The sequence below is a fragment of the Bos indicus x Bos taurus genome, chromosome 4, assembly GCF_003369695.1.
Source record: "Bos indicus x Bos taurus breed Angus x Brahman F1 hybrid chromosome 4, Bos_hybrid_MaternalHap_v2.0, whole genome shotgun sequence".
Taxonomy (NCBI): domain Eukaryota; kingdom Metazoa; phylum Chordata; class Mammalia; order Artiodactyla; family Bovidae; genus Bos; species Bos indicus x Bos taurus.
The window spans coordinates 90,263,309-90,281,084 of record NC_040079.1 but is presented as its reverse complement, the minus strand read 5'-3'; the positions used below and the strand labels follow the sequence as shown (position 1 = coordinate 90,281,084).

Genomic DNA, 17,776 nt, shown 5'->3' with positions numbered 1-17,776 from the left:
GAATGGATTAGTACTCTCTAATTATCTAAAATAATGTTCATTCTGATATAATAATATAATTTTAAATATTAATACTCAATGAACAACTCTAATATTCTGGGAACTATATATAGTAAACATAACAGACATGATATCTGCATAAACAGTAACACAGTTCTGAAACTCTGGATGGACTTATTTGCTACCATTGCCGGTAGTGTCCAAATGAATCAGTTTATGACAATTGATGATTTTCATAAGTATTACAAAGTTACTGCTGCTAAAGCAGCACAGCAAAATGGTTACACTCATGAACTCTGTAGACACAGCAAGTTGAAATCCTTACTCTTCCACATAATAGTTTTAGGACCGTGAGTAAGTTGTTTAAATTCTCTTTTCCTCAGTTTTCTAATTTCTAAAATGAGAAAAATAATAGTAACATTAAATGAGTTCATTCATGTAAAGTACTTAGAACTATTATTGGTGTAATAAATTTTATTATATTATTATTCTTTGTTATGCAATCAAATTTTTAAGGAAAGTTCAAACCATGGTTATTATTGTAACCATGTACCAATTAATGCTGTAATTGTTTATCTAGAATGCACATAATTATTTACATATATAGCGAGTCTGTGAGCTTCCTTTAGTGAGTTTCCACACGAAAATGAAATAAAAACAGGTAGAACTACATACATACCCAAACTCCTTGCCATTGTTATTTTGTGTAGCAGCCTTCTCAGCAAATAGAATTGTTCTTGTTCTGTAAGCACCTCTCTAGAAAATTTTATTATGAGAAGTCAAAATTTTATTTTAAGCTTGCCGCAAAGTAAATAGCTCCTGAAAAAAATGCCAAATAAAAATTTTGTTTCTTAGTAGGGAAATTTATTGAAAAAAGAAAGTGATAGCATAAAGGAATGTCTGATTCAAGACATTAAGATAGCATAAGGCTGGTTAAAGTTTATGTACCTTAAAATGACTAATTAATAATTGCTAATCTTATTAAAGAATCACAGTGTCCCTGGGAAGCCTTTCATGTACATACTCTCCTTTGCATCTGAAGTTACCTAAGTCTTATCATCTACACTCCCCACCTGGTTGGGCCTTCATCATCCTAACCAAGCTCTTCGTTTCTGTCTTCACCCCTCCTCCCATGTCTTCATAAGGAAGTCACTAAAACTGGCCTTACTTTCTGGAGTACCAAGAAAAACAAAAACTAGACTTAGAGGAATCTGGTTTAGAACTTTATCCTATTCTATGATTTAAGCAATTTCTTTAAGGTTAATTTGATGTCTTTGGAATTTCTCATTCTTTTGGAGCTGGCCCCACCAAATTTGCTTTTTAGTTTGTTTGGAATGGGCAGCAGCGGCCAGCCTGCAAAGTATTATTGTCTCCTGAGGTCTATCTCATACCTAGGGCCAGCTTCACATTTGAGTGCCTAACTATATGTTATAAATTTGTAAGCTCCAGAAAAGGCTGGGAAGAAGGAATCAGAGAGAGAGTATATTTGAGTCATTGCCCTCACAAAGCTCATTTTACTAAGATCTGTTCTTGCTAGTGGAATAATTGTTTTTAATTAAGGCATTATTTTCTGTGGTTAATTATACAGGTCTTTGGGGGGAAAGACACAATAAGCTATTGTCACTCACTAACATTTTAGTATGAATTGGACTTACTGGTTCTGTATTGAGTCTAAAAACTTCAGCAAGAACTGCTCAGAAATATACCACTTTCAGTAACAAAGGCAGTACAATTTTAGAGGGATGCTTAATAGAGTTGCTTTGAATTTTTAAGGCATTATTCTGGTGGTAACATGGGTATTCTTCATTTAAGGATATTAAAAAAGCTGATGAACAGATAGAATCGGTGGCTTATTCTGCTGAAAAAGATACCAGCTCAATTCCTCTGTGCTCTGTGAATAGCATGAAGTCAGATTTTACTGACAAGGTTGAGGAATCCACCCAATATAAAGAGGTAATGGGTCAACTATCAACAAGTTACCAACATGTTCTCCAATGAATTTTGATACAATCCTTATAATATATTTAGAATGTATTTATTATAAAATGTTATTATAGCACTTAGGCTACCAAACCTAAGTCTTTGCCGAACTTCACTCTAACATCACTGTGACTGTAACAAAGAAGCCTTCAAATAAGACTGCACTGAACGTCAGAGGTCATTACTGGGGCAAGAACTCTTGTGAGAATCCTTTCCTATATGGCAAACCATGGGTTAAAACAGTGGCTCCGGTGGTGTGGTACTAACAGTGATGCTCAAGGTCAATCTAAGTCAGATTAAGACCCAAATCCACTCCACACACTGGGTGCAGATAAGCACTAGCACAGACAGGATCCAGTCTTTCAACCCCAGGGTGCAACCCTAATAGCTTTGTTCATCTGGGCAAGGAGTACTTGTTCCCATGCTTGCTCGCCTACACCTACCCCCAGGCTCTTCCTGAGTCCAGATCAGTCTCCTTTAAGCCTCCTTATGTCTCATAACTCTCTGTACTACCTCTTCAGTCTTCATTCTTACCTCAAGTCTAATTTCTTTTTCCCAGTCAGCCTCCCTTTTCTTACAATTCCCAGCACCTTCTTCGGACCTCAACTTCCACTCTCACTCTTTCCCTCCGCATTCTTTCATAAAACATAGTTCCATCTCACCTCAGCCTGTGATTCTTCCAGCCTCCTCATTCCCTAAGTCCAGCTCTCTCCGCAACCCCAGGCAACCTCACTCAGCCCTTTTGCTGCTTCTCAGTTGTAAACTCATACACCATGAAGTCTCTCACCTCAGCCCCTGAATATTAGCTTCTGTTTTCCTAAACTCCAGCTCCCATATCATCCACTCTTATCTTTGGCTCACTATTTCTCACAAACTGGAGTTCCCTTCTTCTCCTTGGGTTGACAGATACTTGAGGTTGAATACCCCTTAGCCATTCCCACCATCATCCTGCCCACACTTCTCAGTCTCATCTATTATCCGTCTGAAGCCCTGGGATGACCTGCCTCAAACCTCCTCCTCTGCCTTTCTCTGGCACTGCCAGTCTGTTGCTTCTAATTCTAGATGCAGTTTTTTTCCCTTTTTAGGTATGTGATCCTACATAGCATTCACATTTATATGTTTGCTTATCTATTAATTTTCTTTAAAAAATGCATTTATGTAAACATTAAAAGAACAATATTAAGTAAATAATAGCATAGGTAATTTTCTCTATGGCAAAAGGCCTGAGTATAAGAAGACAGTATAAGAGTTTATACTGTATAAGAATTTGTGAAATGCTGTGCAACAGTGTAAAAAACACTGTTAAAACATCTGTTAATAGCTACTGGTAGTTAATAGCTACTCCCACTGTAATTGTTAAAAACAGAATAAAAGTCCACCTTGAAGTCTGAAAATTCACCAGGTATATAAAGTGGAATTTTAAAATCGGATAAAGGTGAAAATCATAAAATTAAAAAACAACTCAGACTTACAGAGAAAATGATAGGGTAAATTTACACTCTGATACAACTGCTCTGCTCCATACACACAGTAATGATAGATAAAACATAAAAAGGGAAAAAACAGTTAGACATATCCAAGCTCCAAAACAAGATAAATATCTCCACCTACTAGAAACAGAGCAGAAGTACCAAGTGGTCAGCTGGGCTTCAGTCATGCATCTACTCTTTTGTTTTTTTTTTTTATTGGAGTTTAGTTGCTTTACAATGTTGTGTTGGTTTGAATCAGTTATACATATACACATAGCCACTCTTTTGGGGATTTCCTTCCCATTTAGATCACCACAGAGCACTGAGTATAGAGTTCCCTGTACTATATAATAGGTTCTCATTAATTATCTATTTTATATGTAGTAGTAAAAGGAGGCTACAAACTTGGTTACCAGTGCCTGCTGCTATAGCGAGTAGAAAACTGAGAGCCTGAAGGAAGGATATAGTCTTACTAAGGGAAGCAAGCCAAACCTCAGCTCCATGGCCATATTTGAAATATTTTTTTCAGACTATAGTAATGCAATGAAAAGTGAACAGAGACTATAAAAATAAATAATGAAATGGAAAATATGAAGTAGGATTTTAGAACAGAATTAATAGGAGGTTGGGTTGAGTCAGAAGACAGAAACCACAGAATATGAACAGTGACAGTTTAGTGTAACGAATCATTAGGGAATTAAAGTAATAGGAATTGGCTAGTTAAAAGTAAGAGAACACTAAAGAATGCCAAGGTAGCAGATAAAAAGTGCCAACCGCTATCCCTGGGGTGAAACAGAGACCCAAGGAAGAGCCCTCTTTATTCCCTGCAACTAAATGACTCAGTGGCTAACAAAGAAGATGCCAAGGTACCTTGCTGGTGAAGTTTACTTGAAATCTGTCCTTTAGGATGCCAGGGGAGGGTCTGAGCTCCAGAATAAAAAGATTCAACGTTATTTGGAAGTCATTTCTTCCTGAATTGGGTCCATAATTCAAAGCAATCCCAGTCAACATCTTAGCAGATTTTTTGTAGAATTTGGCAAACTGATTCTAAATGGAAATTCAAAAAGATAAAATGAGGAAAACAACTTTCATAAAGAAGAACAAAGTTGTAGGATTTATAATTACTAATTCCATTTTGTAGTATAAAGCTATAGTAATCAAAATAATGTGCTATTAGAACAAAAATAGAGAAATAGATCAATAGAACAGAATAGAGAGAACCAAGAATTAGACCCACACACATACAGTCAGCTCTTTAGACAAAAGTGCAAAGGCAATTCAGTACAGAATATATAGTCTTTTTCAACTGTATTTATTTATTTTGCTTGCACTGAGTCTTCGTTGCCCGGCGGAGACTTTTCTCCAGCTACCACCAGTGGGAGCTACTCTCTAGTTGCTGCACTTGGGCTTCCCTTTGCGGTGGCCTCTCCTGTGGCTGAGCACAGCCTCTAGGGTGTGCAGGCTTCAGTAGTTGTAGCACCCGGGCTCAGTAGTTGTGACTCTGGGGCTCTAGAGTACAGGCTAGTTATGGAGCATGGGCCCAGTTGCTCCGTGGCATGTGGGATCTTCCCTAACCAGGGATCAAACCTGTGTCTCCTGCATTGGCAGGCAGAGTCTTCACCACTGAGCCACTAGGGAAGCCTCAAAAATATATAGTCTTTTTAAGAAAAGATGCTGAAAGAAAAACCTATCTATCCAAAAGAATCATCTTCAATCCATACTTCAAAGCATAGATGAAATTTTTTTTAAATTTTTTCACTTTATGAATATTTTTTTTAATATAAATTTATTAATTTTAATTGGAGGTTAATTACTTTACAATATTATATTGGTTTTGCCATACATCAACATGAATCCGCCACGGGTATACACGTGTTCCCTATCCTGAACCCCCCTCCCACCTCCCTCCCCATACCATCCCTCTGGGTCATCCCAGTGCATCAGCCCCAAACATCCTGTATCATGCATCGAACCTGGACTGGTGATTCGTTTCATATATGATATTATACATGTTTCAATGCCATTCTCCCAAATCATCCCACCCTCTCCCTCTCCCACAGAGTCCAAAAGACTGTTCTATACATCTGTGTCTCTTTTGCTGTCTCATACACAGGGTTATTGTTACCATCTTTCTAAATTCCACATATATGCGTTAGTATACTGTATTGGTGTTTTTCTTTCTGGCTTACTTCACTCTGTACAATAGGCTCCAGTTTCATCCACCTCATTAGAACTGATTCAAATGTATTCTTTTTAATGGCTGAGTAATATTCCATTGTGTATATGTACCACAGCTTTCTTATCCATTCATCTGCTGATGGACATCTAGGTTGCTTCCATGTCCTGGCTATTATAAACAGCAAAGCACAGATGAAAATTAACTATAAATGGAATTCAGACCTTACTGAAAAGCTAAAAATGAAAATTTTCACAAGAAAATATAGTAGAAAATCTTTATGACTTTGAGTTAAGCAAAGATTTCTTAGCTACAACACCAAAATCACAATTTGTAAAAGAGAAAGATAGGTAAGTTAGACTTCAAAATGAAGAAAATTTCTATTTGTAAAACTTTTTTTTTTTTTTTGCCTGCATCACAAGGCTTGCAGCATCTTAGTTCCCTGACCAGGGACCAAACCCAGGCCCTGGCAGTGAAAGCACAGTGTCCTAGCCACTGGACTGCCAGGAAATTCCCAGTAAAACTTTTTAAGAAATGAAAAGATAGACTATAAACTGTAAGAAAATATTTGTAAGTCACATATGTGATAAAGGACTTGTATCCAGAATATACAGAGAACTCCCAAAGCACAGTAATAAGAATACCAACAACCCAGTAGGGAAATGGGCAAAATATTTTAATAGACATTTTGCCAAAGAAGATATGCATATGGGAAATGAGCATATGAAAATATGCCTAACATCATTAGGCATTGTTATTGTTTAATCACTCAGTCATATCTGACTGTTTGCAGCCCCATGGACTGCGGTATGCCAGGCTTCCCTGTCCTTCATTAGGCATTAGAGAAGAAAAAATTAATTATAATTGAGATGTCATGATACACCTTTTAGAATAGTTAAATCTAAAAAGACTACTAAGTATTCGTGGTGATGTAGAGCATCTGGAACCCTACATTTTGCTAGTGGGAATAAAAAGTAGTAATCTCAATTTGGAAAAATAGTTCAGCAGTTTTGTTAAAAGTTAAACATGCACCTACTATGATCCAGCCATTCTTTTTCTAGGTTTTGTTGTTGTTGTTGTTAGTTGCTAAGTTGTGTCCAACTCTTTTTCAACCCCATGGACTGCAGTCCTCCAGGCTCCTCTGTCCATGGGATTTCCCAGACAAGAATATGGGAGTGGGTTGCCATTTCCTTCTCCAGAGGATCTTCCCAATCCAGGGATCAAATCTGCGTCTCCTGCATTGGTAGGAGAGTTCTTCACCATTGAGTCACCAGGGAAGCCCTTCTAGGTGTTCACTCAAGAGAGATGAAATCATATCTCCACACAAAGTCTTGTATGTGAATGATAGCAGCTTTATTTGTGATAGCCCATAACTTGGAATAACCCAAGTTTATGTCAAGAGGTAAACTGTGGTATATCCAAACAATGAAACACTTCTCAGCAATGAAAATGAATGAAATATTAATTCATGGAATAGCATGAATAAATCTCAAAGCAGTTATTTTGAACAAAAAGAAGCCAGATAAAAAGAGTACATACTATGTGATTTAATTTATATATATTAAAAAAAAAAAAAAAAAACTCTAGAAACTGCAAAGCAGTCTATAGTGACAAAAATATATCAGTGGTTGTAGGGGAAGATCACGGGCAGCTGAGAAGTGTGGAAGAAAGGGATTAGAAAAGCAGAAGGAAACTTACCAGGGTAAGGGGTATGTTCATTATGTTGACTGTGGTGATACTTTCATGGGTGTGTAATGAAGTCTAATCTTATGAAAATGTACACTTTATATATGTGTCGCTTGTATGAAAATTATAACTCAATAAAGCTTTAAAATATATCTAATTAAATTTTAAATTTTTAAGAGTTTTTTAACTTTTAAAAATCCTTTCATATCTCTTTATAAAATGACTCTAATTTCATATATTTTTATACCAAGTTCTCTTAAAAACATGCTATTAATATAACCTGTAACACAGTTAGGTAGTCCAGACTCTCATGATTTTACTAAAATTTTTCATTTTGTTTTTATTTCAATTTATTCTTTTCTCTCTTTATAGCATTATTTAAGTAATACCCTTTTTTTCGATCTTTTTTCATATGTTTAGAGGTAAAAAGGTATTCTGCAGAAGCTGATAGACCTCCTACATTAGCTGGCTCTGTAATGTACTGGTATTGTGTCCTGGGACATGCTTATAGTTTCATTAAAAAATGAGATAATTTTGTAAAGAGTTTGACAAGAAAGAAAATCCATGTTTAGGACTTCACAAAGAGTTGGAATGGAACTTTTAAAATTTCTCTATATTCTGTTGGACAGTGACCTACCTGAAAAGTAAAGCTCTTTATGATGAAAATCCTCAGAAAACTTCAGAAAGGAAGATACTAGATAATTAAATTATTAAGTGAAAGTGTTAGTTGCTCAGTCGTTTCTGACTTTTTGCAACCTCATAGACTGTAGCCCACCAGGTCCTCTGTCCATGGGATTCTCCAGGCAAGAATACTGGAGTGGGTTGCCATTTCCTTCTCCAGGGGATCTTTGCAACCCAGAGATCAAACCCAGATCTCCCACATTGCAGGCAGAGTCTTTACCATCTGAGCCACTAGGGAATCCCCCAATATAAATTTGGTTTAGCCATCCTGAAAAAAGACTTTAAAGGCTTTAGAATTTTAAAAGTTCTTTTGTTCAAACAATAGAGTTTGTATTATAATTGCCAGGCTAAGACTAAAACAAGAATTATATACTATTTTATATCTTACCTGAAATCTTTCTCTGGTTATCAGGTTCATAAATTTCATTACTTCAACAGTGAATGCCATGAGGAAGTTTCAACATATAAAATGCCTAGTAGTTTGCTACCGACATTCCTATTCAAAAGAATTACTCACCACAGAATTTGTTCACAAGATTTTTGAAGTTTCTTAAATAAATCCCCTAGGTATTCCAGACAAGAGAAAGGAGAGAGCATTATTATGTTATTTATCCTCTGATCATCATGACTACTACCTCCCCCATGGCACCCTCCATGGATCAGGATCTTTTCTAACTAGTCAGTTCTTCGCATCAGGTGGCCAAAGTATTGGAGTTTCAGCTTCAGCAGCAGTCCTTCCAATGAATATTCAGGATTGATTTCCTTTAGAATTGACTGGTTGGATCTCCTTGCAGTCCAAGGGACTCTCAAGAGTCTTCTCCAACACCACAGTTCAAAAGCATCAATTCTGCGGCACTTAGCCTTCTTTATGGTCCAACTCTCACATCTATACATGACTACTGGAAAAAACATAGCTTTGACTATACGGACCTTTGTCAGCAAAGTGATATCTCTGCTTTTTAATATGTTATTCAGGTTTGTCATGGTTTTTCTTCTGAGGAGCAAGTGTGTTTTTATGGCTGCATTCCCCATCCACAGTGATTTTAGAGCCCAAGAAAGTAAAATCTGTCACTGCTTCCATTTTTTCCCCATCTATTTGCTGTGAAGTGATGGAACTCGATGCCATGATCTTAGTTTTTTGAATGTTGAATTTAAGCCAGCTTTTTCACTCTCCTCTTTCACCCTCATCAAGAGGCTCTTTAGTTCCTCTTCATTTTCTGCCATTAGAGTGATATCTGCATATCCGAGGTTGTTGGTACTGGGTATTTATTGTGTGCAAATACTGAGTTAAGCTTAATTCTGAAAACAATCCTCTACTCAGCATAAAAATGAATGAAATAATGCCATTTCTAGCAACACAGATGGACCTAGAGATTATCATACTAAGTGAAGTAAATCAGAGAAAAACAAATATTATATGCTATCCCTTATATGTGGAACCTAAAAAAAAAAAAAGATACAAATGAACTTATTTGCAAAACAGAAACAGACTCACAGACTTAGAAAATAAATTTATGGTTACCAAAGGGGAAATGTATGGGGGAGGGATAAATTAGGAGTCTGGCATTGACATATACTCACTACTATATATAATAATAATAATCAACAAGGCCCTATTGTATAGCACAGGAAACTCTACTCACTATTCTGTGGTAACTTACACAAGAAAAGAATCTGAAAAAGAATGGATATATGTATAACTGAATCACTTTGGTGTACGTCTGAAATTAACACAACATTGTGAATCAACTATCCTTCAATAAAAATAAAAACTAAAAAAAAAAACCAAACAAAAAAACAGTCCTGTAAGATAGGAACTGTTATCTTCCTCGAAAAGATAAGGAAAGTGAACCATGGTGATTGTAAGTAACATACTCAGATATTGCAGCAATTAACTTATAATTGGGAACCCCAAAATAAGCTTTTAACCAAGGTATTAGAAAAATGTTTCCATAAATAGTAATGAAACTAGAAAACTTTCAAGCTAAAATGCTAGAAAAACTTTTACCTTCTGTCTATGCTTAGTCCCTATCTAGATTTTGTCCTATGCTAGGGCATGATATTCAATCCAGTTAAACAGGTGTAAAGGAAAATATGCCTGTGATTTCTTCTAAAGTCTTAGCTATCAGCACACGTGTGTTAATTTATACTTTTTTAATGATAGTGACTGAGTGAAATGCCAAAAGGTGATAAGTTGCACAGTCACTTTTGTATAAAATTTATTTTATGTTTTGATACCATTATCAGTAATATAGGCAGTAAATTTTTTCTAAGAGAAATTCTGCTTTCTTCTCTATTACCTATTATATTTGATATTTTATATTATAGATCTAATCAAGATGGGCTAACTTCTTTAGATTCCATTATGCTCTCAAACTGGTTATAACCAAAGTATTTCATTTTATCTATAGACAAATCTTCCTGAAGTTTCTCTATTAAAAATTTTTAAATTATATAAGTCTGAATGGCCTTCTGTGGTTCTGGGGACACTGGCTTCTGTTCTAAATGGAACTGTTCATCCAATATTTTCCATCATCTTTGCAAAAATTGTAACTGTAAGTAAAACTAATCCACTAATATTTTTAACCATTTTAAACAAAGTGTGACCTGAGAGAATAGACCTGGGGTACCTTAACTCAACAAGGGGAAAATTGAGATGTGTGGTGGGTCACCCCTCGTGTGGGATCCATGATAGAAAGGTTAGCTAATGTTCTCAGGGGATAAGCCAGCCTCTATTGTTAAGTGTTGGGCTGTACCTTGTTAACTGGGCAATCAGTAAAGAAATTGCTTTGTTTTCTAATTCTGACTCCAGTGCTGTGTCAGCATTCCAAAACACTGAAGTAATAAAAGAGACAAATATGGCTACTCTTTCTTTCAACTCGTCTGAACAATGACCATTTTTTATTACCAGTCAGAAAGAGGAAATAAGGAGTTCGGGACTGTGCTGGGGACCCAGGAGAGCTGATGAATTCAAGGATCTTATTAGAGCCATGTTAAGTCTTCAGTTTTAACAACAGCAACAGTCCAAGACTGTTGATGCTGTGTCAACATAGATACCAATATATGTATAGTTACTAATTTTAGGAACAATTTCTAGAGACATGTTAAAAGTCTCATATTGCAGGTGGTACTCTGAATAGAGGAATATTAAGAAACCTGAGTTATTAGAAATATTTTAATTAGAAAACTAATTTCAATAGTTTGTTTGAAAATATACAGTGATATTAATAGCAGATAGAGGACTCATTTGTCTGATTTCTTATTGATATATCTTAAGTGAGAGGATTTATGATGAGTTATTTTTCATTAAAGTAGTGTTATTTCTTATTTTATGTAATAAATGTAGAGGATAGAATGAGGTGCATTTTTTCCCCAGAAATATGTGGAAATTATTATGTTTAAATTCATTTTTAAAATTCTGATGAATAAATATTTTAGTTTTTTCTTTCTTTTATATTCTCCTCCAATCACCTGATTTAAAAAATCTACTCCTTTTCAGATGTTTGAAAATGATGATAAAACCACATTAAAACATGATGCAGAAATTTATTCCATGATATTTGTAATTTTGGGTGTTATTTGCTTTGTCAGTTATTTTATTCAGGTAAGCTTTTAATGAATTAACTGTGTATGTGATTACTGTTTTGTGTCATCCTATTTGAGTTAAAAATAGTAACTAGATATAACTAAATAAAATACAAATAAGTAAATATAGTAACTAAATATTCCAAAGAAATGGAAAAGACAGTTAAGAATAAATGTAAATTTTTGTTTGTTTCTTTTCCAGGGATTATTTTATGGCAGAGCAGGGGAAATCTTAACCATGAGATTAAGACACTTGGCATTTAAAGCCATGTTATATCAGGTTGGTGGTTAGTTATTTTTATCTTATTTTATTTAAAATGTGTTTTTAAATATTCTAGTTTTTAGTTTTTTCTTCATAAACATTTTCTTGACATAACCTTTCCTTTGATCATTTAAAAGCATCCTTTTTGTGTCCCCAAGCAGCATCTGACATCAGAATTCTTGTGGTGTACTTTCCTAACAGAAGCAAGTCGAAAATTGTTATGTTCAAAAATGCAACTTACAGAAAACAAGATGTAGAGTTCACTCCTTGCTCCTTGCATTTATCTTGACAAATCTCTTTCAATGTATAGTGTTCTAGAATCAGAATGGAAGGCTAACTTAAAACTGAAAAGGAGTGTTAAGAACTACAGTATCTCGAGGAACATGTTTAAAAAGGAGGAGTTAATTTCTCATAGTGCTCATTCACTGCTGACTTCTTAAAGCAGTCATTCTTTCTGCCCGCATCAGAAGAGTACTGAACTCAGATAACATGTCTAGCTTGCGACACACAATCATTCACACCTATGCAATAACTAAAAATAGTTGAATCAAATAATAATCTTGAAAAGTAAGTCGTGAGGGCAAATGGCAGGGATGTCTCAGATTGGCACCTCTAAAATTCTTTCAGGAGGCTGAGGTATATTGGGTTACCCTGAAAGCCAGTAATCATTTGAAGCCCTTTGCCACACTTTCTGTCACCGGAGCTCACCATGCAGGAGTAAATAGCTTCCTGCCAGGGTCATTTCTTTTCAAAAGTAGAGTTACTATCCCTCTAGCCGAGTCATCAAAACCAGTTTTTACATCTTGTGACTTTTAGCAGTAGTGCTCAAAGAACTGCTGAGTAACAAAACTCCTCCACCTTTGTGTGCTGTTAGAGGATTACAGATTAAAAAAAAAAAAATGAGTAAGTTTCCCATAGCAACTGGAAGCAGTTGGTACCTAACATCCTCTCTCAAAATGTCCTGTTAGAGACAATTGGAAGCACTCAATCCAGAAAAACAAAAATCTACTTGATGGATCATAAAATGATCTAAAGACTACACATCTTGTGTAATTCTCATTAAGCTTGTACTTTTTTTTTTCCTATGAATAGTTTATTTTTTTACCCCAGATTTTTGATGAAATTAGGTGTGATTTTAATTGGCTAATACTATATTTCACATTTGTTGAAAATTTCTGCTCATTTTTCATTCTTTGTGTATTTATGTTTTCCCACATTCAAGGACATTTATTTTCAATTTCCAGGAACTTTTGAAAATGTTCCCTGAATTTCTGAATATCTTAAATAGAAGAATATAAATTTTAACTTTTCCAATTATTACTTTGAACTTCTTTCTAGAGGTTTACAGGATGCTTTTGGTGGAGTATCCTAAGGCCGCAAGCCAGTTTAACCAGTAGATATTGTTAATCCAACAATATCTGATGGCTGATACTGGACATTAATCCTCTGCCTAGCATTAGCCATGTGACCATGAGGAGAGTAACATTCTTGGATTAATGTGTCTGCCCATGAGAATACACATACCTGTAAACTATAAGCTCTCCTTCTTCAGAACATACAAAGACACAAATAGAAACTGTGCTATTCAGCAGATATTATTCATTTCTCCCATAAATTCAACTGAGCCCCTTTCAGCTTACCATTTGTTTTCCCTCTTCATTCTTCAGTACTCTTTCTGCATATTTGCTTTTTTAAAATTGGAAAAAAGAGTAATGTAATTGGCCTTTTCTTCATAAATGTCGTAGAAGTTTCACTTTTGTCTGTTAGTAAGGGAAATTCCTAATGTACAGTTTTGCCCTAACTCCTGTTACTTGTTTTTTTCCCCTAAGATACAATTTTTTTTTTTAAGTCTTAGAAAGCATGCTAAAACTTGCAGTGCTTTTTATAACCATTTTGAAACCTCAGTTGAAGTTGAGGTATTTATGGAATCAGGTGTGGTCTTTTTGTAGGTATAAAATTGCTATTTTATTTGATCACTTGAGATCCTTCCAGTTGAAAAGAATGTTCAAATTGTTGCTGACTTCAGTGATTATAAATAACTCACTGTTTATTATGTTTAAGGGCTTCTCTTATGGCTCAGCTGGTAAAGAATCTGCCTGCAATGCGGGAGATCTGGGTTCGATCCCTGGGTTGGGAAGATCCCCTGGAGAGGGGAAAGCCTACCCACTCCAGTATTCTTGCCTGGAGAATCCCACAGACAGAGAAGTCTGATGGGCTGCAGTTCGTGGAGGTCACAAAGAGCTGGACATGACTAAGTGAGCACACAATGATAAATATTAGCCTATAGATCCATTTGGCTTTTTAAAAGATGTAAAGCTTATTTTTGCCTATTTCTCTCTAAACTGATTTGGGTAGGGCTTTGGTGCGGAGGGGTGGGAGGGGGCTCTAAATCATTAGATGATTGTGTTAGTGGAGATCACTAAGGAATCTCCAAAAAGATTTGAGGTAACAAATCCTGAAGCAGGAAAAACATATCATGAAACTCAACTGTAATGCTTCAGTTGGATGGCTTGATTAAAAATTCTGACATTTGGTTGCCTAGGTTTAAATCCTGGCCTCAGTTCTTTCCAGCTGTTTGACCTTGGGCAAGTTAATCTCTCAGTTCCTCCTTCTTCTCATTTATAAAATATGGATAATCGTAGTATCTGTCTTATACTTGTGATGATTAAATGAGCAAAAACATACCAAGCACTTACAATGCCACTACCGTAGATTTTTACTTCTATTAGAATTATTGGCAGGAAAATGGGTTTTCTAGTATCGGAAAACTTAATGAAAGTGAAAGTTGCTCAGTTGTGTCCAACTCTTTGTGACCCCATGGAGTGTACAGTCCATTGAATTCTCCAGGCCACAATACTGGAGTGGATAGCTGTTCCATTCTTCAGGGGATCTTAACCTAATTTATAATCATATCACGATCAGGAAGATAAGAAGCAAGCTAATTTTTACTCAATACCAGCTGTGTTCCAGAAACTATACTAAGTGTTTCAGCATATAGTGCCTATGTTGAAAAGCAAACCCTAGAGTGAATAATTGCTAACTTGTTGAAAAGCAAGTTTGGATATCTTGCTGATTGAACATCATCACATAAGGACTAAGACTAGTCATATATGTATCCTTTGCCTTATGTATCAGAGCAATTACTATACTATAGAATCAGGAATGTAAATTCTTTTTTATACTTCATATTGTATCTAAAACTTCTTTGGGTATTCCATGTCATGCTGAAATATAGAAATAATTACACAGTGTAAACTATATATATACACACACACACACTCATATATATATATACATATAATTGCGTTTGTGCATGCTCAGTCAGTCATGTCCAAAACTCTTCATGACACCATGGACTGTAGCCCACCAGACTCCTCTGTCCATGGGATTTCCCAGGCAAGAGTAGTTGGCAAACCACCCCAGTATACTTGCCATGAGAACCTCATGAACTGTATAAAAGGCCTTTTAAAGAGATATGACACTTAAAGATGAGTCTCCCAGGTCTGAAGGTGTCCAATATGCTACTGGGGAAGAGTAGAGGAAAATTACCAATAGCTCAGAGTGAATGAAACAGCTGGGCCAAAGTGGATATGATGCTCAGTTTTTGATGTGTCTGGTGACGCTAGTAAAATCTGATGCAGCAAAGAACAGTATTGTATAGGAAAACTGGATATGGTCAAGCAGGAGAGGGTAAAAACATCGACATCCTAAGAATCAGCAAACTAAAATGGACAAGAATAGGCAAATTTAATTCAGATGACCATTATATCCATTACTGTGGGCAAACAATGCCATAGAAAAAACAGAGTAACCCTTATAATCAACAAGAGTCTGAAATACAGTACTTGAGTGCAACCTTAAAAAGGACAGAACGATCTTGGTTCGTTTTCAAGACAAACCATTCACCATCACGGGAATTCGAGTTTATTCCCCTACCACTGATGGAAGAGATGGAAAGAATACATGGATGAACTGTATAAAAAAAGATCTTAATGAACCAGGTTACTATGATGATGTGGTTAGTCACCCAGAGTCAGACATTCTGGAGTGAGAAGTCAAGTGGGCCTTAAGAAGCACTGCTGTTAGTAAAGCTAGTGGATGCAATGAAATTCCAGCAGAACTATTTAAATCCCTAAAGGAGGATGCCATCAAGGTTTTGCATTCATTATGTTAGCAAATCTGGAAGACCCAGCAGTGGCCACAGGACTGGAAAAGGTCAATCTCATCCCAATTCCCAAGAAGGGTAGTACCAAAGAATGTGCTAACCATCAGACAATTGCACTCATCTCCCATGCTAGTAAGGTCATGCTTAAAATCTTGCATGCTAGGCTTCGGCATTATACAAACCAAGAACTTCCAGATGTCTAAACTGGGTTTAGAAAAGGAAGAGGAACTAGAGATCAAATTGCCAACATTTGCTGGATTATAGAGAAAGCAAGGGAATTTCAGAAAAATTTCTATCTCTGTTATATCGACTACACTAAACCCTTTGACTGTGTGGATCATGAAAAATATGGAAAGCTCTTGAAGAGATGGGAATACCAGACTGTCTTACCTGTCTCCTGAGAAACTGTATTTGAGTTGAGAAGCAGCAGTTAGAACCCTGTATGGAACAACTGATTGGTTCAAGATGGGGAAAGGAGTACAACAGAGCTGTCTGCTGTCACCCTGATCGTTTAACCTATATGCTGAGCAGATCATGAGAAATGCCAGGCTGGATGAGTTACAAACTGGAATCAAGATAGGCGGGAGAAACATCAACAACCTCAGATATGCGAATGATACCACTCTAATGGCAGAGAGCGACGAGGAAATAAACAGCCTCTTGATGAAGCTGAAGGAGAAAAGTGAAAGAGCCGGCTTAAGACTAAATATTTTTTAAAAAACCAATAAAATACAGCCCCATTACTGCATGGCAAATAAAAGGGGAAAAGGTGGAAATAGTGACAGATTTCCTCTTATTTGGCTCCAAAATCACTGCGGACAGTGACTGCAGCCATGAAATCAGAAGACGATTGCTTCTTGGCAGGAAAGCGATAACAAACTAGACAGGGTGTTGAAAAGCAGAGACATTACTCTGCCAACAAAGGTACATATAGTCAAGGTTATGGTATTCCCAGTGGTCACGTATGGTTATGAGAGTTGGACCATAAAGAAGGCAGAACACCAAAGAATTGATGCCTTCGAACTGTGGTGCTGGAGAAGATTCCTAAAAGTCCCTTGGACAGCAAGGAGATCAAACCAGTCAATCTTAAAGATCAACTCTGATTATTCACTAGAAGGACTGATGCTGAACCTGAAGCTCCAGTATTTTTGTCATCTGATTCAAACAGATGACTCATTGGAAAAGTCCCTGATGCTGGGGAAGATCAAGGCAGAAGGAGAAGAGGGCATCAGAGAATGAGATGGCTGGACGGTATCACCAATGCAATGAACATGAACTTGGGCAAACTCCAGGAGACGGTGGGGGACAGGGAGGCCTGGTATGCTGCAGTCCATGGGGTCACAAAGAGTCCAACATGACTGGGCGACTGAACAACAACAACAGAATCAGGAATGTAATATTAAATAATAAATTATTTTTTATACTTTTACTTTATATTGTATCTAAAATTTCCATGTCATGTTGAAATATAGAAATAATTATGCAGTGTAAACTATATATATATATATATATATATATATATATGTTCTATGAGTGCATGCTCAGTCACTCAGTCCTGTCCAAAACTCTTTGCAACCCCATGGTCTCTAGCCCACCAGACTCCTCTGTCCATGGGATTTCCCAGGCAAGAATACTGGAGTTAAGTTGCCATTTCCTTCTTCCGGGGATATTCCCAACCCAGGGATCAAGCCTGCTAGTATACAATAAAAACCAAGTAATGTCTTCTAGATCAGGAGCGCTGTAGTTAAAATTACCGCTCGTGTGTGTTCACA

General features: G+C 36.3%; 1 protein-coding gene across 1 annotated transcript in view; it reads left to right on the top strand.

Annotated features, from left to right (window-relative positions):
* ABCB5 (ATP binding cassette subfamily B member 5) overlaps nt 1-17,776 on the top strand; it is a 117,860-nt gene that overhangs the window by 59,478 nt on the left and 40,606 nt on the right. Inside the window, exons 15-18 of the mRNA XM_027538440.1 lie at nt 1,813-1,953; nt 10,404-10,547; nt 11,492-11,596; nt 11,780-11,857. Coding sequence (XP_027394241.1) covers nt 1,813-1,953; nt 10,404-10,547; nt 11,492-11,596; nt 11,780-11,857 — 468 coding nt within the window. The remainder of the gene's footprint in view (nt 1-1,812; nt 1,954-10,403; nt 10,548-11,491; nt 11,597-11,779; nt 11,858-17,776) is intronic.